Source organism: Myotis myotis, unplaced genomic scaffold (genome assembly GCF_014108235.1).
Source record: "Myotis myotis isolate mMyoMyo1 unplaced genomic scaffold, mMyoMyo1.p scaffold_m19_p_31, whole genome shotgun sequence".
Lineage (NCBI taxonomy): Eukaryota > Metazoa > Chordata > Mammalia > Chiroptera > Vespertilionidae > Myotis > Myotis myotis.
This window is the reverse complement of record NW_023416337.1, coordinates 2,495,317-2,519,184: the sequence shown is the minus strand read 5'-3', so window position 1 is coordinate 2,519,184 and position 23,868 is coordinate 2,495,317. Positions and strand designations below refer to the sequence as shown.

Sequence of the window (23,868 nt, the reverse complement as noted above, 5' to 3'; positions counted from 1 at the left end):
TAGGTATCCTTGAGAAAGTATATGCTTCTACAAGGTCGTGCCTTTAAAGACTAAACAGAGATTCTAGCAAAACACCCCGGGGATCGAACTTGTTTGGAAAAGTCAAGGTAGGGGCTGTCCTCTCAGAGGCCCCTGACCTTTCAGAGAATCCTCCTCACAGACCTTCCAACCAAGTCCCATGCTTCCCCACAGCAACCTGAGCTGGGTGCTCCAGGACTGTCCCTTGTGTGGGTGCCTCCTGTTGTAGCTGAGCCTTGATTGCTGTTGGCACATCAGTTGGAGGGATAGGCCCTCAGGCTGGTTGGCTGTGACTGCACTGGAGGACTTGTGCAGGAGCTGACCCTGTGCAGCAGGATTCGCGTTAGTGGGGCTCTAGTGCCTGCCAAGTCCATCCTTTTAGTCTCTTGTTTGTAGAGGTGGTTGGGTGGTGCTTTGGTGTGGTCTGTAGCTGGCCACCAGGTGTGTTGGTTCTGGAGCCTCTTGGGAGGCACTCTGGTGCAGGGCAAGGTCAGCCACTGCCTCTGCCTTCTCCAGGGCCACATGATAGGAGCTACAGAGTGATCTACAGATGGTTGCCACTTGTGCTGGGCTTGGAGGCACCTGGAATTGATGAAGCTTCAAAATGAGGCTGGCTGCAGCTAGTGCCAGACTTAGGGCTGCTTAGGAAGAGGTATGGTCATGCCGAGGCCAGATGCTGCTTGTTTGGTTTGTGAACCTTTGAGAGATGTTGTGAAAGTCCACAGCATGAGCCAAGACTGGCTGTTTTTATGGAAAAGCTGCTAGAAGTGGCTTTGGTGGACAGCAAATTTGATGGGGCAGGAAAATAGGCAATTACAGTTCGCCAGGTTGATGGAGACTCAGATAAGGTGTCCGTCTGCTAGTCAGGGGGTGGGGGTTGGAGGGATGGGGGGAGACTCAACAAAGGACCAGTGGACTCTGCCAACACTTGTGTTTGGAAGAAAGCAAACCACCATGGTGCTTTTTGAGCTGCAGCTCAGAGTGAGTGTCAAAGTCCATGGTGGGCTCTTTATGAGGGGTGGCTGGGATTCCAGCATCCCTGCGTCTCAGTCACAGTCTTTGCTGGTTTTCACAGCCACAAGTGATGGGGACTTCTCTTACTGGCACTGGAAGCCTGGGCTAGGTAGCCTGGTGTGGGTCTGGGACCCCTCACTCTTCAGGGGAACCTCCATAGCGTAGATATCACTTCCCATTTTTAATCTCCACACATGGGTATGAGACCAGCCCCTTCTGCATTAAGGCCCTCCTACCCGCCTCACCGTAGCTTCTCTGTACATCCTTAGTTATAGGTTCTGTTCAGCTTGTCTTTAGGAGGTTCTCAGTGAGGATTGTTCTGCAGTGGAGCGGTAATTTTGATGTGGTCATGGGAGGAGGTTTACCTTCTCTGCCATCTTGACCATTGCTAACTCCCGGTCTTAATGGCAGGATCAACGGCTTAAATGAGCTCCGAGCAGTCTCTCTCTTTGCTCTAACCTACTGCAAACGTGCGTTGTTTGCTTGGTTCTGATTCATTGGGAATGATTTCCTTGATTAACTATTGAAACACAAGGAAAGGCATTTTTATGGGGTTGTTAGTTGTAATCTGATTAATAAGGCTTTCTTTCTGTGACCTGCCTACTGAGGTAAAGAAGTTGCTTTCCTAAAAGCCTCTCTTTCTCTAGAATTCTATTTGCATGAGTGGCTTGACCCCTGTTGTGAGTTCATCTGAGATGACAGATAAGATATTTATTGCTAAATCAAGTCATGAAAACAAATGTTTCAAAACTTCAAGACCAGTTTTCCCAAAGCTATGGAAATATATTGTTAGACTAGCCCAGTCATCTTGCCATTTGGCTCACCTGAAATTTACTGTGCATAACAGGATGCTGTGTGCTTCCAAGCATGGGACTTTATTGGGGTTTTAGAGGAATGGTTTTTTAATTTTCTTGTTTGAATAATTCAGACCAGGATATAAACTTCAATAAGTTTCTAGAGATAGAAAAGGCTTCCCTTTCCCACTGCCATCCCACCACTAAAAAGACAACTACTATCAAGAGTTTCTCAGTTCTTCCATATGTAAACCACTTCCGTACATATATATTTTCCCCCATTTTTACAAACATGGAAGTATGCTACACATGACTTTTACCTTGCAGTTGGAGTGACTGTTTTAAGTTGGATTTGACTTTTCAGGTGTCTGAATGTGCCACCAGAAGCAGTATAATGAGCACATTGTTGTATATAAGCTCCTCTGTAAATGGCTGTTGGTCATGGAGTCATCTTTTCCTAATTGTAGTTGAAGCCTCAAACAGACGGTGTCATCTAGCAAAGGTTGAAGTTAATTTGCAGTGTTTTTGTGACAAGGCACTAAAGCTGTAGCTTGGAGTCGTGTGTAATGGTTTTCGAGTACCTTGTCCTTCCGATAAACTTCTTGTTCCTTAACAGCTGCCCATGTGGACTTGTCACCCTTTTCCTTTCTTTAGATGCCTATTGTCTATATTTTTCCCTTTTTGGTTCTCTAACAGGATAGTTTCTATGCTTTGCCTATTCTGGACGCGATCACTTAAATTATTGCAGTTATATTAGATTGCCTTGAAATTTCGGTGTTAGATAAGATCAGAGAAGCTACTTGAGGTCAGTAAGGCTAAATTTTAAACTTTTCAAATACCCTGTATAATGAACTTATCCTAAATATTTAGGATATTATATATTCGCTCTTGGCACTGAATGCTAATACAAACTTGGTGACCTTTCCTCTTCTTTGTAGTTGCGTGTGTATTTGTGAGGCTGAGGGTCTCTTTCTCTGGATCCCCAAAAGGTTTTGTCTTTTTTTTTTTTTCTCTTCCTGAAAGTCTCAAATTCAGGCATCTGTTTTCAAAGATGAAAATACTCCCTCTTTTTGTCAACTTTTCAGATAATAAATGTAAATCACTTGTAAAAGTACATTTCCTTATTAAAACATTCTCTCTTTTTATTTCACAGTAACATATTAGATATTAGGTGATCAATACCGCAAAAGAAAAATCAAACAACAGCTGAGTCAGGATTCATCTAGTTCCTTAGGCTAAGTGTTCTCCTGTGTCCTAAGGCCTGGCAGGTAGAACTAGTCAGATTCTTAGGATAGTCTCGTAAGGACTGTGTGGTGAGTTTGCCACCATCTCATTGTATTGTTTTGTGTATTGTAGAACTGAGCAAGTGATTTTATCAGATTGTGGAGCCTTCTCTCCCCCCCTCCCTTTTTAAAAATTTATCTTGATTGATTTCAGAGAGGAAGGGAGAGGGAGAGAGAGATAGAAACATCAATGATGAGAGAGAATCATTGATTGGCTGCCTCCTGCACGTCCCCATTGGGGATCAAGCCCACAACCCAGGCATATGCCCTTGACCGGAATCAAACCTGGGACCCTTCAGTCTGCAGGCTGACATTCTATCCACTGAGCCAAACCAGCCAGGGCCTTCTTTCCTTCTAAGGCCAATGGAGTCCCAGGGCACTTTGATAGTTTCTCTTGTTGAGAACTTTTTTGTTTATTTTGATTAGAATACATACATATCTCATTTACCTGGGTTTATTGCTGGTGCCCAGGATCTGCTTTGCATATATAATGCCTACTTGGCTCTTTGGTCTTAACACGTTAAGTGCCCAGTCAGTCACTGATGACTGACACTATACTTTCTGTCCGGAAGACAAAACAGGCTGGGCGCTTACCGTGTTAAACTAGATAAAAAGGCAGTTAGTGGCAGGGTTCCATGGTGAGAGAGAGTGGCATTTAACTGTGTTCTAAAGCCAACAGTAAACAATTGCTCATTTGTTTATTTTTAAATGTATGTTCTTTCTTTGTTTTATAGCAGTCAGCCGAACTATGACTGCATGTTTTAGTAGGAAGAGCATTGGGTCATGGAATTCCTAGGTCAGCCACTTCTTCTCCCGTCATGGGAGAGTACTTTCAGAGTGTAGGAGCGAACAGTCCTGTTTGCATCACTCAGAACATTTTGGTAAGAATCCCATAAGATTCTGTGAAAACATTTTGAGAAACATTCAGCACTATATTTATGTTCCAATGAGTGCATAAGTGATGTTATTTTTACTTTTAAGAAAAACTGTCCAAATCTCAAGGTATTTTAAAAAACCAACAGTGTAGAAAGCAAGCATATGGAGGCCTGAAGAGAAAACATGGTTGGTTGTTTTTTAAACTGTTCTAATGTTGATATTTGCTCTTACCAGATTAAGAGGAGATATTACATAAATGGAAAACTGAACAAGTGACTTTAATATAAGATAGTCCTTAAATACCTGGGATTTGGATAAATTAATTAGAAGACAGTGTAACTGTTTTTACCTTTTAAAAGAAAACCATTTTTAAATTCTAAAAATACTTGTTTAATTGAACAAACACGGCCCACTTACTGTCTCTTCCATGCCAGGTTTTGTTCTGAGTTTTATAAGCATGAACTCCAGAGGTTCTCAGAACCATCCTTTGAGGCAAGTACAACCGTTACCCATTTGACAGAAGAAGGACCTGAGAGGCACAGAGCAGGTTCATGCTTGTCAGGGTCCACACCTGGTGATGAGGGAGCCCAGAGCTGCCCCCCGCCCCCCATGATTGCCACAGCCAGGCCCCGTGCCGCCTCTGCCTCCCGGCACTTCCTTTCTGCCAAGGGCAGCCGGTGCTGGGAGAGACAGGCTTTCTGGCCACCTCCTCTGTGGCCTCTTACCTACGGTGTCAGTTCCTGGTAGTGAATCAGAGAATGTAGTGCTTGCACTCCATGCACACATGTGGCCCCAGTTGGTGAAGTGGATCACAGACACAGCAGACAGACATCAAAGTTGGAGAACAGGCCCTGACAGTTTTCCTGTTGGCTGCTGCCCCACCCCAAGAGTTCCGTCATTGTGCAAAGTAACTATCATACATCAGGAGAAATTATGTAGCTTATTCATATTTACCTGTGACAGAACTCGCTTCGCAGGGCTGACATCACTGTCTTTAGATAGGAGAGGACAGGCCGGTCTTTCTTAAACTTTTAGGCCAGGGTAAGAACCAGTAACATTGATTTATTGGATAGAGATTCTTCTTACACTTGATGGCAAGGACAGAAAAACGATTATGAATATATATAATAATGAGAGTATGCTTGGCATAAAATTTTCAGCAACTAGGTAGAAACTCTGAAACAAAGCCAAGTCTGCTTTACTGTCTCATTGCTAACCAGGGAAACGAGTTCTTTAGAGCTAAGTCTGTCGTGTGACTTAAAGTCACTTTTGTAGATAGCAAGAAGTATCTAGCATCCAAGTGTGTTTTTTCTTTATGAAATAGAGATTGAGTGAAAGCAATGCAATGTAGCTTGGTTGTCTACCTGCTAGCTAAATTGTGAAGATTTGGGGTAGCTAGTCCAGTTTAGGGGCAGCACTGTAATTTGAAGGAGGCCTTCCCCAGGGGACCTGCCTTCATGCCCGATGGGAGGTGAGAAGTGGCAGGTGGTGGGAGCCTGCCTGTAGGGAGGCACCCAAAGAGCACTGCGGAGGAGGACACACGCCCGAGCTCGGCTGTGTGGGGTCACTGGTTCTCTAGTGCTTTGCTGCTTCCTTGTTCTTGCCAGATTTTTCCTGAGTCCTTCTGTGGGTACCATCTGTCATAGAAGGGCGAGCAGCCAGGCGCTGGGTCAGATCCTCATGCTTGGTCGTGGTGATAGTGCAGGTCTGATGCTTGAAGAGCCAAGTACCCCTTTGGTACCATTTTGATCAGATGGGATACAGTCTTCTTTGTTACTATAAAAATCCCAAATGTGTTTAATGTTGATATAATGAAAGCGTCAGTCCTATAAAGATGACGATAACCAATTAGTAATGAAAATCAAATGGTTTTATGTGTGTGTTTTTCTATAATAGACTATGGTAGTATACATATCTTAACTGATAAATGGGAAGAACCTCCTTAATTTTTTATCATTACTTGATTGGAATAAGATGATGATTCCTAGTAGTGAATCAGAGAATGTAGCTTTATAACATCCTATAAGAACCCTATAAGTAAAGAGAGCTTCAGTTTCTGGATATTGCTTCTGAATTTTCTAATTCCTTGCTATATCTCTCTTGCCATCCAATCAGGGTTTAGTTTAGACCAGCCGTGGGCAAACTACGGCCCGCGGGCCGGATCCGGCCCATTTGAAATGAATAAAACTAAAAAAAAAAAAAGACCGTACCCTTTTATGTAATGATGTTTACTTTGAATTTATATTAGTTCACACAAACACTCCATCCATGCTTTTGTTCCGGCCCTCCGGTCCAGTTTAAGAACCCATTGTGGCCCTCGAGTCAAAAAGTTTGCCCACCCCTGGTTTAGACCATCTGTGTCTTCCTGGTTTGCACCTGCCTTTGGTTCACTGTTGAGTGTTCCCTTTTCAGTCAGAAATTGTTCTGGGTGTGTTGTGGTTCTGAGTGTGGAAGGGGCCCAGGTGTTTCAGACCTGTCGGTTGAAGGCATAGGTTAACCTTGTACTTGTGCCCGGCCTGGAGTTCTCCAGTGACAGTGCTGGGTGACCCTCTGAGCTGTGGCAGAAACCCAGTCCAGTGCCTATCAGAGTATCTGTCCTTATGTGATATTCACTAAATGTTTGATTAATGAATTAATTGAGAAGATTTTGGATCTCCCTCATCTGACTACTTTTTTTTTAATCCTCACCCCAAGATATTTTTCCATTGATTTCTAGAGAGAGCGGAAGGGAGAGAGGAGAAAGACAGAGACAGAGAGACATCGATTGGTTGTCTCCTGTACGTGCCCCTACCGGGGCTGGGGAACTTGCAGCCGAGGTACATGGCCTTGACAGGATCCTTTGGTCTACAGGCCGGCACTCTAACCACTGAACAAACTGGCCAGGGCCTGACTGCTTTTTAAATGTAGTCTTTTGTGAAGTTACAACTTTTATCATTCTTAATTTTGCCTTCAACTAGTTAGATTGCTCCACAATAGATTAGCTCGCCTCATAAGTCAGAGAATGGGTTCGCAGATTTTGCACTTAGTCAAATATTAGAGGCCCAATGCGTGAAATTTGTGCAAGGGGCTCGGCCCCGCCACCCCGGCAGCTGCCGGCCTCTGCCTCTGCCTCTGCCTCCGCCTTTGCCCACTGCTGCAGCTGCCCCGGCCCTCGCAGCCCCGGCTTCTTCCGGAAGGTCGTCCAGTCTAATTAGCATATTATGCTTTTATTATTATAGATTCTAAGAAAGTTGTTTCTTATTTCCTGTGGCTGAACTGACCTTCCTCACTTGGCCCCCCTGGAGGGTGTGAGAACCTGGCCCTTGATGGTTCACCATGTCGCTTACAGTGGGAATATAGTCCACTCACAGTCCAGCTTTGTACCCAGCTGGTTACATCATCTCTTCTGTATATCTCAGTTCTTCAGGTCTTGTCCCTCTTCCCCTTCTCACCAAGAAGGCCCCTGAGGGGCGGGGGCATACCTGTCCCTCAGGAGTGAGGAGCTACACTTCGCCCTGGTCTCTCAGGGAGGTGCCAGTGCCCCCTGGAAGAAGGCTGATGCTGAGGATGTTGGGGTTCGCCAGTCTCCTGGAGTGATGCTCCCTCCGACAGGGCCTCCGATCTGGGCCAGAGTGCTGTGTCAGCCCATCAGCCCCCTGCACCGTTCCTCTCTGGGGAACATCGGGGTCCCCTGCTGCTGCCTAGACTTCCAAGTTCCCTCGGTCTGAAAGCCTGCCTTCCCCACCTCTGACCACCCTCCTTTTTCCCATGAAGCCCCTGCCCCCCTCCCCCCGCCTTCTTATCAGCTGCTGGTTCTCCTTGTGCAGAGCGTGTGGTGAAGCTCCGGTCAGTTCTCCAGGCTTGGGTGCTGCTGTAGTAAAAGAGCTAAAGGGAGTTGTAACCATCCTTTTCTCTCCTGGTAAGACCACTTGGAAGGTTTTAGGTTCAAAGCCGGTCAGTGCACTGTTTATTCTAGACATCACTGGTTCTTCCATCCGGGGCTTGCAGCCTCATGGCTCAGCCTGGGAAGGTGAAAGGCTAACGGGAACCATGATGTAAGAAGAAGAAAAAGTTTAATGATCAACGTTTGTTCCTATTAACACATCAGCATTCTTCCTAAGCTCTCTCTATAAAAGGACCACATTTCTCTTGGTACTTTAAATTTTAGTTCCCTAATACACTTAAAAAGGAATTTAGGCAGAAATTCAGTCCTGCAGAGCGATGGCAGGTGCTACAGTTCAGTACTGGCACCCGCTGTGGAGGAGTGACCTCTGCTCAAAGCCTCTGTCTTGGTGCAGAGTGCGTGGAGTTCTTTTTGGTAAATGAACCACTTCCCCGCCCCCCTTTTTCCTTTTTCTGTTAGAAGCTGGTTGACAGTTGTCTTGGTGTTTGGTTTGGTACTTCTGCTAAAAGGCAGGAAGGCATTAGTAATGAATATTGTGCAGTGATTGAGGGACTTCAAAGCTGGTAAAGTGGCTGGGCCTTGAATTCTTGGGCTAGAGTGGTATCAAAGCAGAACCCCAAATTGGAGCCACATTGTACGGACAGATGAGTAGCTGATTCAGTTCACAGTTTTTAGAAGTATTATTGGCCCAGAGTTATCTTAATAGAGCTTATGTAATTTATAACTTGAAAACAATTACATTTTGGTCATAAGGTGACAGTATTAATAACTAAACTGTTTATTTTTATCCTTTAGTTAGTGAAAAAGAGTTACATGGCAGTTTAACCATTTAATTTTTTATTATTGAAATAGATGTGCACTTGGATTTGGAAGACCGCCTTGCAAAATTTATGAAGACAGAAGAAGCCATTATCTACTCGTATGGATTTGCCACCATAGCCAGTGCTATTCCTGCTTACTCTAAGAGAGGGGACATTGTGTTTGTGTGAGTAACCTTTACCTCCGTTTCTAATCAAAATCCTTTGAAAATAATATTGACCCTCCTAGAAAAGTCTTTTGGTAGAGGCTATCTGCCTAAAATAATAGATTTTTTTTGTTTTTAAAGAAATTCATAGTCACCACAGCTAAGTAATTCTACAGAATTTGTGAGACAGTCATTAGAAGGATGAGTACCTCAAGGTGTCGGCACTCAGTTATCTTTCATTATGATTTTATTTATTGCTATCGAGAAGCCCGGAGGAGGCCCACCATCTCCCTTCCCTGCACAGCTCTGTGGCCATGTGGTAACCTTGTGAGACTCCACTTCTCTGTACCCCAGCCCAACCGTTCGTCTCTGCTGGTCTTACTTCATGGCATGTTAAGAACACAGAAGCCGCCCTGACCGGTTTGGCTCAGTGGATAGAGCATCGGCCTGCGGACTGAAGGTCCCAGGTTCGATTCCGGTCAAGGGCATGTACCTTGGTTGCGGGCACGTACCTTGCTTGCGGGCACATCTCCAGCAGGGGGTGTGCAGGGGGCAGTGTGCAGGGGGCAGCTGATCGATGTTTCTTTCTCATCATCAATGTTTCTAACTCTCTATCCCTCTCCCTTCCTCTCTGTAAAAAATCAATAAAATATATTAAAAAAAAAAAAAAGAACACAGAAGCCATGAGTCAAGGGCTTCCTTCATTCCTGGTTGCAAATCTGCCCCCCTCATGCATGTATACTAGGTGGGTTGCTCTTCGCTATGGAGAGGAAGGACAGAGAGAAGTGGGTATGGCTGGCATAGCACAGGCAGCTGCCTGCACCTTCCAGAAGCCTCCAGCCCAAGCCTCTGTTGTCTTTTGAGTAGACCATTAAATGACCCTTTGCATTTAGAAACAAATTTACTTTGAATTTAAAAAAAAAACACACACAAATTTACACCAAGTCGTTGTGGCTCAGTGGTGGAGTGTAGAGCCATGAACCAGGAGATCATGGCTCGATTCCCAGTCAGGGTACATGGCTGGGTTGTGGACTTGATCCCTGGGCAGGAGGGGAGGGGGGGGGGGCATGGGACGGGGGCGGGGTGTGCAGGAGGCAGCTGATCAATGATTCTCTCCCTCACTCTCTCTTCCTCTCTAAAATAAAACATATATTTTAAAAATATTTTTTAACATATTTAAAAAAACAAAAGCAAATTTACTTTTGCCTTTTCTCTCTCTCTCTTTTTTAACACCATAGCCAGAATAAATTTTTTTAAAAAATACAAATCTGATTATGCCACACTTTTAAGAGCTTCCGTTGTTCCTGAAATAATGATCCAGGTCTTTATTTTGATTTTGCATGTTCTAGACTACTTTTTCAAGCTCATTTTATACCATTTTCCCTCAGGTTGTCCTGCTGTAGCCTCACCAGCCTTAGATACTAGTTTCCCCTCACTTCAGGGCCTTTGCACATGCTAAGTATATTGTTCCTTATCTCATCTCCTGTTTAATTCCTGCTCACCTTGCATGTAATATCACTTCTGCAGGAAAGTCTTCCCCTACCTCTCAGGCCAGGTCAGGACCCATGCTGCATGTGGAGAAGAACTTAGAGCTACAGAGGTCTGGTGCCTTGTGAATCTAGGACACATGGCACTCGCTGCCTGTCAGAGTCCCCCTGCTCCTCAGGCCTTCTTATGTCGTCAGGCGTGTGTAGCACACACACCTCTGCTCTCTGCTCATCTTGCCTCAGACTCACGGAATACAACAGTTTTAGTAGTTAATTGCCTTTTAATAGTGCTCAGTAAATACCAGTTCAGTGAATGAATGAATGGAGACTGGCGCTCAAAAGAGGGGTCGGAGTAACTGGCCTTCCCTGGCCCCTGCAGCCTCCGACTACTTCTCACACACTGTTGGAATTCCTGTTAGTGCAGCAAGCCCAGCCCAGGACGCAGCACAGGCTCTGCCTGGGCGTCGCAGGCCACACACTGTTCATCCTTCTATCACCCTGCAGCAACCTGGGAGCTCTCCAGCACATGGCTTGAACTAGTGTTTCCCCATGTCATGAGAATGAATGTTTTCATTAACTTTTTGCACATAGTTAAAAAAATCCAGTAAGACTCATCACAGATTTGAGAACTACTGATTTAAAGTATTTCTGGTTTTTAGTAAAAATAGTTACAGACAAATTCATGTCATCCAGATCCAGTATCACCTCATATAAGAACCTCACTATATAGACTTTTTGAGTTTTAAGTCCAGGAAAAGTGTACAGTTACAACTGAGTTTGTATTCTTCCTTTGTTACATAATAAGTACTACGTTATCCTTTTGGTTTTAACTGCTAGGAAAACTAGGTTAAATTCGCTTCCAAGTGTTATACCCAGTGTCTTTGAACTTCAGTTTCTAGTCAGTCATGAGACAATTTACTCTTATAATTTTAAATATTTTTCCAGAAATCAATAGGAACATTATAGGTAGAAATATGTTTCTTTGTGTCCTCATTTTGGCAGCCTCCCTGTGTTTAGTAAATTATTTTTTACTAGAGGCCCGGTGCACAAAAATTTGTGTATTTGGGGGGGAGGGGGGCCCCTCAGCCCGGCCTATGCCCTCTCACAGTCTGGGACCCCTCAGGGGATGACCACCTGCTGGCTTAGGCCCGCTCCCCGGGGGGGGATTGGGCCTAAGATGGCAATCAGACATCCCTCTGGCAGCCTCGCAGCCCTCGGGGGATGTCCACTTGCCAGCGGGGAGCAGGCCTAAACTGCAGTTGGACATCCTTAGTGCTGCTGAGGAAGCAGGAGAGGCTCCCACCACCACCGCTGTACTGGCAGCCATCAGCCTGGCTTGTGGCTGAGCAGAGCTCCTCCCATGTGAGAGCGCCCTGACCACCAGAGGGCAGCTCCTGCATTGAGCGTCTGCCCCCTGGTGGTCAGTGTGTGTCATAGTGGCCAGTCATTCCCAGTCCTTCTGCTGTTAGGGTCAGTTTGCATATTACCCTTTTATTATATAGGATAGAGGCCTGGTGCACCAGTGGGGGCCAGCTGGTTTGCCTTGAAGGGTGTCCCGGATCAGGGTGGGGGTCCCGCTTGGGTGCCTGGCCAGCCTGGATGAGGGGGATAAGGGGATGATGGCTGTTTTCAGCTGGTCACACCCCCTTCAGGGTGGGGGTCCCCACTGGGGTGCCTGGCCAGTCTGGGTGAGGGGCTGAGGGCCGTTTTCAGGCTGGCGGGCGACTGAAGCTCCCAACCCTTTTTTTTTTTCCTTTTTTTTATTCTGGTATTTATTTACCTTCTATGGCTGTCACTAGAGCTGAGAGCCGGCTTTAGCTCTGAGGCTCGGCTCCAGCTCTGAGACCTCAGCTGCTGAAAGTGGTTATCTGAGTTTGTTTGGGTTCTATAATTGTTACACTGTTGCGGTCCTGCTCGCTCCAGCTCTGACGGCTGAAAGCAGGTTTCTGGGGTTTGTTTAGCTTCTATATTGCAACATTGTTTCTTAGAGTGCAGCTCAGAGGCCGGCAGCGGCAGGCAGGGAACCTTGGCTTCCTCCATCACTGGAGCAAGCAAGCCTCATGTTTGCTTCAGCTGCCTGGCTGCCGGCCGCCATCTTGGTTGGCAGTTAATTTGCATATTGCCCTGATTAGCCAATAGGAAGCGTGTCGGAGGTATGGTTAATTACCATGTTTGTCTATTATTAGATAGGATAAATTCATTATGCATAGACAGTATGTCTGAAGCTTCATTTTCTTCCTTTTTTAGTAACCAGTATAAAGCCTTGTCAGTAGGAGGTCTCAGCACAGTGGTTGTTTATGTATTTAAGCCTTTCCTGGTCACTCTACTAAGTGTATGTTCATATTACTTCATATGTCTTTTTTAATGTAATATTTTATATTAAGATAATTGTGGATTTACATACACTTCTAAGAGATTCTTTGTGCCTTTTACCTAGTCTTTCCCAGTGGTCACCTCTTGCAAACTATAAAAGTGTTTCACACTGGGATATTGACAGTGATAAAGTCAAGACACAGAACATGTCCATCACCAGAAGGATCTTTCATGTTGCCACTTCCATGTCCCTCCCAACCTACCCACTATTTTTAATTTAAGTTTTAAGATGAAGTCTATTTTATATTTGATTTAAGTCAGTCTATCAAAATAGTATTGTTTAACATGCAATAAACATAAGTTTTTAATGAGTTACTTTACATTCTTTTTTTAGCCGTTTTTTAATTTTTAAATTACAGTTGTATGAGTCTATTTCTGTTTTGCTTGTTTATTTTTTTAGATTCAATTGTGGGTTATTTTTGTTTTTTTATATATTTTTATTGATTTCAGAGAGGAAGGGAGAGGGAGAGAGAGAGAGAAACATCAATGATGACAGAGAATCATTGATCAGCTGCCTCTTGCATCCCCCTAATGGGAATCGAGCCTGCAATCCAGGCGTATGGCCTTGACCAGAATAGAACCTGGGACCCTTCAGTCCGCAGGCCGACACTCTATCCACTGAACCAAATCTGCTAGGGCAGTTCAATTGTTGATAGATAAGTATTTATTACAACTTTATTGTTCATATTTTTATCTTTTTTTTCTTCTTTAGCATTTCATATTACTGGTTTGTTGGTGGTAAACTCTTTTTGCTTTTTTCTTGCCTGGGAAGCTCTTTAGTTGCTGTTCAATTCTGAATGCTAGCCTTGCTGGGTAGAGTAATCTTGGTTGTAGGTCCTGGCTTTTCATCACTTTGAATATTTTTTGCCAATAACTTGGGCCTCTTTGGATTCATCTTATTTGGGACTCTGGGCTTCCTGGAGTTGTATGTCTCCTTCATTCACCAAGGTAGGGAAGTTTTCTTTCATTATATATTCAAATAGGTTTCTAGTTTCTTGCTCGTTCTCTTCTTCCAGTATCCCCATCATGTGAATGTTGATATGCGCTTGAAGTTATCCCAGAGGCTCCTTACACTAGCCTCACTTTTTTGGGGTTCTTTTTGCTGTTCTACTTGCATGTTTTTTGCTTTCTTATATTCCGAATCGCTGATTTGATTGTCAGCTTTATCTACTATACAGTTGACTCCTGTAAATTACTCGTCATTTCAGTTAGTGTCTCCTTTATTTCTGACTGGTCCTTTTTTAAGAAATATTTTTTATTGATTTCAGAGAGGAAAAGAGATAGAAAATCAATGATGGGAGAGAATCATTGATTGGCTGCCTCCTGCACAACCCCCCTAGGGATTGAGCCTGCAACCCGGGCATGTGCCCTGACTGGGAATCAAACTGTGACCTCCTGGTTCATAGGTCGATGCTTAGTCACTGAGTCACACTGGCTGGTCCTGACTGTTCCTTTTTTATGCTGTTGAGGTTCTCACTAAGTTCATTAAGCATCCTTAATAACCAGTGTTTTGAACTCTGCCTCTAGTAGATTACTTGTCTCGATTTTGTCTAGTTTTTTTCCTGGAGTTTGTTGTTTTATTTGGGACATGTTTCTTTGTGTCCTCATTTTGGCAGCCTCTCTGTGTTTGTTTCTATGTATTAGGTAGAGCTGCTACATCTCCCAGGCTTGGTAGAGTGACTTAATGTAGTAGGTGTTCTGTAGGGTCAGTTGCACAGCCTCTCTGATCACAAGCTGGCACTCAAGGTGTGCCACCTTTTCTCCCCCAGTGTGAGCTGTGTACACCTCCCTCTTGTAGTTGAGCCTTGATTGCTGTTGGCACATCGATGGCAGGGATTTAACCTCAGCCCAATCATCTGCAAGGACTGGCTGTAGCCACTGACCACCGACCTCCGACCACCATGGAGGATCAGCTGTGCAGGGACCCACCGCTGCACAGAGCAGGACTTACTTAGTAGGGCTTTGATGCCCACTGAGCCTGCTTCTTTAGTGTGTTGCTTGTGAAGGTGGTTGGGTGGTGGTACTCTGACATGATCTGAAGGTGTCCACTGAGTGTACTGACTCTGGGGCCTGCCAGAAGGTACAGGCCAAGGTCAGCCACTGCCAGGGTTCTGCCTGGGCCACTCAGCACAAGCTACAAAGCGATCTGTAGGTGGCTGCTATTTGTGCTGAGCTCAGAGGTTCCCAGGAGAAACCAAGCTCTGACCCAAGGCTGGCTACTGCTGGTGTCAAACCTTGGGCCTGAGGTATGGGGCATGCTGAGACCATATGCTGCTTGTTTGAGAGATTTTAGGAAAAATCTAAAGCCTGAGCCATTCTCTGGAAAAGCCACTGGAACCAGCTTAGATGGGCCTGAAATTTGGGTGGAACAGGACCTCAGGGAATCACCAGGAGAGGGTCTCAGGAAAGGAACAGTAGCCTCTGTCAGCACTTCTGTATGGGATAAAGCTGACCCTCCAGCTCTCTCTGATGCCGGCCAATTCAGTTCCTCCCCATGTGCTCTTTTGAAGCCGCTGCCCCAGCACTGGAGCTCAGAGGGAGTGAGTTCTAGTAAATTCGTGTGTGGGCTCTTTAAGAATAACTGTCTGGGACTCCAGCAGCCCTCCATCTTACTCAGTCACAATTACCACTGGTTTTCAAAGCCAGAAGTTATGGGGACTTTCTTCCTGGCACTGGAACCCTGGGAGACTAGGTCTGGTATGGGGCAGGGAGCCCACGCTCTTCAGGGGGACCTCTGCAGCCAAGATATCCCTCCCAATTTTATCGGCCATACATGGATGTGGGACCAGCTCATTCTGCAGTGACTCTGCCTCTCCTACTAGTCTTGATGTGGCTGCTCCTTTAAATCCCTAGTTGTAGGACTTCCATTCAGCCAGATTTCAGGCAGTTCTGAATGATGGTGGTTCTCTGGTTAAGTTGTAATTTTTATGTGGTTGTGGGAGGAGGCAAATACTGGGTTTACACCTAGATGCCTCCCCACTTCTTAATCCCTGGCATCCACTAATCTGTTCTCCATTCCCATAATTCTGTCATTTTAATATTGTTGTGCAAGTGCAGTCTTAGAGTAGGCAACATTTGGGGATTGGTTTTCTTCAGCATTAATTCTCTGGAGATTTATTCAAGTTCTTGTGTGGAGCAAGAGTTTGTTTTTTGGATTGCTGAGTCATATTCCATGGTATGGGTGCACCACAGTTTGTTGAGCCTCTCATCTGTTAAGGACATCTGAGTTGCTACTCTAAACATTCACTTACACATTGTTTGGCAAATGTAAGTTTTCATTGCTTTGGAATAAATGCCAAGGAGTCCAGTGCTGGGTCATACAGAATGGCATATTTAGATTTTAAGAAATTGCCGAACTCTTTTTCAGAGTGGCTGTTTCATTTTATGTTGCCATTGACTGTATAAGTGATCTAGTTTCTGAGCATTTGGTATTATCACTATCATTTTATTTTAGTCATTCTGATAGGTGTATAGAGATATCTTATTATGGTTTTAATTTACATTTCCCTGATCCCTAATGATGTTTACTTTTTTTGGGACTATGTGTGGTCTTGGCATCAGAATAGTACTTCATCAAATCAATTGGAAAGTGATCTCTTCTATTTTCTGGAGAAATTGAAGGCTATTCAAATTATCTGTGTCATATTGGGTGAGTTTATGTTTTTCAAGGAGTTAGTCCATTTCTTTTACGTTGTCAGATTTATATATATGACGTGCTTTGTAATATTCCCTTATTATCCTTATACTGTCTGCAGAACCTGTAGTGACACCCCATTTCATTTATGACTGGTAATTTGTGTCTACTCTCTTTTTTGTCAGTCTTCCTAAAGGTTTGTCCATTTTATTGATCTTCTCTTTGGTTTATTGACATTTTTTTCTATTCTATTTTTGTTTTCAGTTTTTTTGACTTTTAATATTATTTCCTGCCTTCTCATTATCAGTTTATTTGTAATGCATTAGTGCTATGAGTTTCCCTCTCAGCATTCCTTTAGTTGTGTCTAATAAATTTTGATGTGTTTGTTTTCATTTTTATTTAATTGTATTTTATTTCCCTGTAAACCTTCTCTTTGACCTCTGGATTATATAGAAGTGTATTGTTTAGTTTCCAAGTGTTAGAATATTTAAATTTGTTGTAGTTTGTTTTATGGCTCATGATGTGGTCTCTCTTAAACAGTGTTCTGTTGTCACTTTAAAAAGAATATTCTGCTGTTCACTGGAGTGTTCTATAAATGACAGTTAGTTGATAGTGTTGTTGAGTTCTTTTCTATCCTTGCTGATTTTCTGTCTAGTAGTTCTATCAGCTGGTGTAGTTGTGATTTGTCAATTTCTCATTTCACTTTTATCCGTTTTTGTTTCTTTTCTTTTGCAGTTCTATTATTTGGTGCATATTTATTCCAAGTCTCTAGGACAGTGGTCGGCAAACTGCGGCTCAGCAAACCGCGGCTTGCAAGCCACATACGGCTCTTTGGCCCCTTGAGTGTGGCTCTTCCACAAAATACCGGCTCTTCCACAAAATACTTACTTCTGTGCATAGGCTGCAAAGTTTCAATTGCACTGTATGTGCACGCCTGCACATGGTATTTTGTGGAAGAGCCACACTCAAGGGGCCAAAGAGCCGCATGTGGCTCGTGAGTCACGGTTTGCTAGCCACGGCTCTAGGATAAGACCCTTGTTACCATTATATAATGTGCATCTTTGTCTCTGGTAATTTTCTTTGTCCCAAAGTGTACTTTATCAGATATTAACATAGGCAATTCAGCTTTCCCTTGGCGAATGTTTGCATGGTATATTTATTGTATGTAGTATATATGCACTCATTACCAATGTTATTGAATAATATATGTGTGTGTATCTTTATTATTTAATAATAAACCACTTTTATTATTACATTTGAAGTGAATTTCTTATAGGCAGCATATGGTTGAGTCATGTTCATTCTATTCTGTCAATCTCTAACTTTAAATTGTATGTTTTGGCTATTTTCATTTAGTAATATATGAGGCCTTATATCTGCCATTTTGTTTGTTACTTGCTCTCTGAGTTTTTGTTTTTCTACTTTCCCTTTCCTCTTTGTTGGTTATTTGACCATGTTTGGGGATTCCATTTCTATTTACCAAGATTGTTTTTTACTGTTTCTCTTTGCATAGTTTTTTAAGTCATTGCTCTGAGTATGACATTATATGTACACATAAGTTATCACATTCTGCTGCTCATTTTCTTACCAGTTTAAGTATAAAACTTTTACCTTATATACATCCCTCTACTATCCTCATTTTTAATGTAATTATTTAAATACTAGAGGCCTGGTGCACGGGTTCGTGCACCAGTGGGGTCCCTCGGCCTGGCCTACAGGGATTGGGCCGAAACTGGTTCTCTGACATCCCCCCAGGGTCCTGGATTGCAAGAGGGCAGTTCTCAGGTGACGCACCCCATAATTAGGCTCCCTCCTCTCTGGTTCCAGGGGCTTCACCTGAGAACCGCAGCTGCCAAATCACCACAGCTCGGCAGCTCCTGCATTGAGCATCTGCCCCCTGGTGGTCATTGCATAGCTACCGGTCGAACAGTTGGACAGTCGCTTAGGCTTTTATATCTACACTAATAAAAGAGAAACATGAAAATTGACTATCCCTCCGCGATGCCCACCAGCCAATCAGAGTGATATGCAAATTAACCCAACAGAGATGGCAGTTAATTTGCATACACAGGCGCAGAGTGAAGACTGAAGACAGCAGAAGGAAGCCCAGCACTGCAGAAGGGAGCGAAATGGTGGAGAAGGGAATGGAACCAAGGCAGCTGAGATGGGCACGGAGCTCAGGCAGCGGAGACAGGAGGGAATGAGGCGGAGGAGAAGGGAGGGAGCGAGGCGGCAGACACGGGAGGGAATGAGGCGGAGGAGAAGGGAGGGAACGAAGTGGCGGAGACGGGAGGGAGCGAGGCGGGCTTCACTCCCTTCTCTGCTTCTCTCCGGCCTCAGGAAGCCCTATTCTTGCAGGAATCTTCCTGACACAGGCCCCTAGTATATATATACACTAGAGGCCTGATGCATGAAATTCAAAAGCCTGGCTGGCAATTGAAGCGTGAGCGTCTGGTGTGGAAGGGTAGGTCCCACCTGACCTCCGGGTTCTGGGCAATACCTAAGTCCCCCAAGTGCCCCCCTTCGCCTGAGTCACAGCACCCGAGTCCCCTTGGGGAGATGAAGTGAGCATGGCTAGATGCTATGGGCTGTGGTGCAGCATGGGCCTCTGGGCTGCCCCAGTGGCGCCACACGGAAGCCAAGCAGGCAGTGCACTCTCCCAGTCAGCCTCGCAGACCAGCTTCTGCATGAACCCTGGTGAGCCCAACTGGCCCCTGCAGTCCCAGCAGCTGTGGCTCACCAGAAGAGGCCACATGGGTGCGGGATGGGCTCCTCACGGGTGCCTGGTGTCCCTGGGTAGGGTAGCAGATGGAGTGAGAGTGAGCCCGGCGGACACCCCGCATTCTCACAGCACCTCTGTCCCTGTCACTCCTGCCCCCAGGTAGTTGGCGAAAGATAGCAGCCTCCGCCCGAGCACCACGGGAGGTTGGTTGCCGCACCCTGGTGGTCAGTGCACATCATAGCAAGTGGTCAAACTCATGGATGAACGACTGCCCAAGGGGACAATATTCATATTAGGCTTTTTAAAGATATAGGATAGATGTCCTGTACATACATTGAGAACCACGTCAGACAGTGTAGTTTTTGCTTTATCCATTATACTAATAAAAGAGAAATATGTAAATTGGTAGTCACTCCGCCACACCCACCAGCCAATCAGGATGAGTATGCAAATTAGCCCAACAAAGCTGGCAGGTTAATTTGCATACATAGGCACAGAGCGAAGACTGAAGGCTCCAGCCCGAGCAAAGACTGAAGACTGAAGACGCTTGGCTTCTCCGCTGTGGCCAGAGTGGAGAAGCCAAGCCTCGCTGCGTTTGGACCAAAAGGCCTGGTTCCGAGTGCTGGCAGCCAGGGGAAGGAAGGCCTATTGTGTGAATCTTCATGCAATGGGCTTCTAGTCTATAATAATAAAAGCGTAATATGCTAATTAGACCAGTCAGCTGAATGACCTTCTGGACATCATTCTGGATGTCCTTCTGGATGAAGCCGCAGTGGTGGGGGCCAAGGCAGAGGCAATTAGGGGCAATCAGGCAGGCAGGTGAGCGGTTAGGGGCAATCAGAAAGGCAGGCGAGTGGTTAGGGACGATCAGGCAGGCAGGCAGAGGCGGTTAGGGGTGATCAGGCAGGCAGGCCAGGGGTTAGGAGCCAGTGGTCCCGAATTGCAAGAGGGATGTCCGACTGCCAGTTTGGGCCCGATCCCTCTGTGGGATCAAGCCTAAACTGGCAGTCGGGCATCCCCTGAGGGGTCCTGGGTTGCGAGAGGTGCAGGCCGGCTTAGGGACCCCCATCCCATGCATGAATTTTTTGCACCAGGCCTCAAGTTGTTTATAATGCTGCAATGCACATAGCGGGGGCGTATATTCTTTTGAATTAGTGTTTCAAGTTTCTTCGGCTATATCCCAGAAGTGGAATCACTGGGTCAAAAAACAGTTTCGTTTTTAATTTTTTGAGGTAACTCCAGTGGCTGCACCAAACTGCATTCCACCAACAGTACATGAGTGTACCCTTCTTTTCTTCACATCCTCATGTTATTTGTTGGTTTATTGATGATAGCCATTCTGACAGGCATGAGGTGATTTCTCATTTTGGTTTTAATTTGCATATCTCTGATGATTGGTGACATTGAGCATCTTTTTATATGTCTATTGGCCATCTACATGTCCTCTTTGGAGAAGTATCTATTCAGGTCCTTAGCCCATTTTTCAATTGGATTGTTTGTTTTCTTGGTGTTGAGTTGTATAAGTTTTTTATACATTTTGGATATTCACCCTTTATTAGATGTATCATTGGTGAATATGTTCTCCCATTCAATGCCTTTGCCCATTTTTTAATTAGGTTTTTTTTTATGTTGAGTTGTATATAAATTTTGGGTATTAATCTCTTATCAGATATATCATTGATGAATATCTTCTCCTATTCTGTGGGTTGTCTTTTTCTTTTATTGGTGGTCTTTTCATTTTGTTGATGGTTTCCTTTGCTGTGCAAAAAATTTTTAGTTTGATGTAGTCCCATTTGTTTATTTTTTTCTTTTGTTTCCCTTGCCAGAGGAGATATAGTAGAGAAAGTGTTACCTGAAAATGTCCAAGGTTTAACTGTCTATGTCTCACAATCCAGGACTGCTGGCTCCTAACCACTGCCTGCCTTCCTGCCTGATCGCCCCCTAACCGCTCCCCTACCGGCCTGATTGACATCTAACTGCTCCCCTGCTGGCTCGATTGCTCCCCCAACTGCCCTCCCCTGCTGGCCTGATTTCACCCCCAACTGCCCTCCCCTGCCAGCCTGATTGCCCACAACTGCCCTCCCCTGCCAACCATCTTGTGGTGGCCATCTTGTGACATCACGTGACGCCACCTAGGCTTTTATTTTATAGGATGTGTGCTGGATTTTGTTAAATGCTTTTTCTGCATCTATTGATATGATTATATGACTTTTATTCTGCATTTTGTTTATATAGTGTATCACATTAATTGATTTGTGGATATTATACAAACCTTGCATCCCAGGAATAGATCCCACTTGATCATGGTGTGTGATCTTTTTAATATATTGCTGGATTTGGTTTGCTAATATTTTGTTGAGGATTTTAGCACCCTATAATTTTCTTTCTATGTAGTATCTTTATCTGGTTTTGGAGTTATGATACGCGGCCTCATAAAATGAGCTTGGCAGTCTTCTCTCCTCTTGAGTTTTTTTGGAATAGCTTGAGAACAGTAGGTATAAGTTTTTCTTGAATTCTTGGTAAAATTCAACTGTGAAACCGTCTGGTCCAGGAATTTTGTTTGTTGGAAGTTTTTTGATTGCTGCTTTAATTTCATTAATTGTAATCTGTCTGTTCAGATTTTCTTTTTCTTCATGATTCAGTTTTGGGAGATTGTATGTTTCTAGGAATTTACCCATTTCTTCCAGATTGTCCAATTTGTTGGCAAACAGTTGTTCGTAATATTTTCTTTAAATCTTTTGTGTATCTTTGGTGTCAGTTGTTGCTTCTCCTCTTTCATTTCTGATTTTATCTTTCAACTCTTTTTTTCTTGATGAGTCTGGTTGAAGGTCTCTCAATCTTGTTTATCTTTTTAAAGAACTGGCTCTTGGTTTCATTGAAAACGTTTTTTTTATTGGCATATAATTGACATACAATATCTTATTAGTTTCAGATGCACACTACAGTCAAACCTTGTTTCTCAAATGTCTCCCATCTCGAACAGTTAGGTTCTGGACCAAGTTGTTCACAGAAAAAAACATCTGGGTTGTTGATTAAAACTTCAGTTTTCAACCTGACAATTCTTTTATGCTGATACCTCAGCATGACAGAAATTATCTCTCAGGGAACAGAGGCAAGAATGCTTTTGTTGCTGGAAATCTATAATTAGTACAATTTTAAAACATAAAGAAACCAAGAGTGCTAATGTTACTAAGGGTGTGAAAGTGTTCACAAAACAGTCACAGGCATTGAATAGGTGGAAAGACTGCTGCTGAGCAGATAAAGGGAAGCAGTTAGCCAGTGATAGCATTCCCAGGCAGGGATATAGTAAAAATTTGTTTAAGGCTAGTAGGGGTGGTTTTATAAATCTAAGAAATGTTTTTTTCCAGATCAAACAGTACATTAGACGTGCTGTATTTAAGAAAAGTTAAAACAAGGAATCAGTTGAAGGTCTTAAATGGATTCATTCAATTTACATTATTTCTAATGGGAAAAATGATTCTGTTTTCAAACAAATTGCTTCTCGAACAGCCTTTCAGAACAAATTAAGTTCAAGAAACGAGGTTCCACTGTATAGTGATTTGATACTTGTATATGTACATATGAATTGATCCCCTAGTAAGTCTAATTACCATCTGTTACCATACAAAGTTATTACAGTATTATTGCTATACTAGTTGCTCTGCGCACGAATCCATGCACCCTCCTGTAGCTCTCCGCCCACTGCTCCTGTAGTTATCTGCCTGCTTCCCTGCCCTCTTGTAGCTCCCCCTGACCCCCCCCCCCCATAGCTTGTTGCCCTGCCCTCTCCACCTCCCACTTGCTTGCTGCCCTGCCCCATTCTGTAGCTCTCTGCTGCCCACTTGTAGGCAGTAGGTCGCTGCCCTGCCCTCCTGTAGCTCCCCCCCCCCCCCCCATAGCTTGCTGCCCTGCCCCCTCCTGTAGCTCTCCGCAGCCCACTTGTACCTCGCTGGGCTACCCTCCTGCTGATCCGTGATCTGGTCGTGCTGCGCTTGGTCGTTATGCCTCAGGGCATAGTGGCTAATTAGCATATTCCTCTCTTATTATATAGGATTCCCTATGTTGTACATCACATCCCCATTGACTTATTTAAATTTTTATGATGGGAAATTTGTACTTCTTAATCTCCTTCACCAATTTTCCCCAGCTCACTGAATGGGTACGCTCTCTGGTAATTACCAGTTTATTTCCTCTATGAATGAGTGTGTTTCTGCTTTGATTTGTTTGGGTTTATTTGTGTGTGTGTGTTTTTAGTTCCACATATAAGTGCAATTATATTGAAACCGAAATGTGGGGTGTTTGAGTCCGAGTTCATTGTCTCGAGAAATCGAAGAATGAAGTCACAGACAAAAATGATTAGCGGAACCAAAGTTCATTGGGAGAAACCAGTCCTGGAACAGGTGCAGCTGGGGTTCCAGGAGCAGCCAGCGTCCAGGCTTCCTTTCCATGTGATAGTCGGGTGTAAAGTCTATCAGTCCATGTGTAGAGTCCCAGTGGCCATCAGCCACATGGGCACAGGCGTGTGCTCCCACCACAGGAACATCAGGAACCCTTTGCGCCCTGAGAGCAGCAAGAGGGAGTGCACGCTTTTTAATTGAGGGTGTGGATACAGCCTTGCTAGCTCCTGATTGGACTTTTTAAAGAATTCTGCTTAGCAATATCCTTGGGATTGGTTTATATGCCTCACTGCCTTATGATTGGTTATTTGCATGCCTCCTGTCTTAGCAATATCCATACATTTTCAAGTTCATGCCTCTCTCAGGTGCCCTTCCTTCCCCGCCCAGTTGGTGTCTTTGTAACTCCACCTAGTTGGGTTCCTG

General features: G+C 44.3%; 1 protein-coding gene across 11 annotated transcripts in view; it reads left to right on the top strand.

Annotated features, from left to right (window-relative positions):
• The window catches only part of SPTLC1 (serine palmitoyltransferase long chain base subunit 1), a 90,636-nt gene that overhangs the window by 29,318 nt on the left and 37,450 nt on the right, over positions 1 to 23,868 (top strand). For 10 of the 11 annotated variants that reach the window (XR_004966656.1, XR_004966655.1, XM_036302433.1 and 7 more), the window contains one exon: positions 8,721 to 8,853. Coding sequence is in view for 9 of the 11 variants with exons in the window: in XM_036302433.1 (XP_036158326.1) it covers positions 8,721 to 8,853 (133 nt within the window). In the remaining 2 variants the exon portion in view is untranslated. Of the gene's footprint in view, positions 1 to 8,720; positions 8,854 to 9,100; positions 9,269 to 23,868 lie in introns of those variants that run through there. The other variant, XM_036302432.1, reaches the window with a different exon arrangement.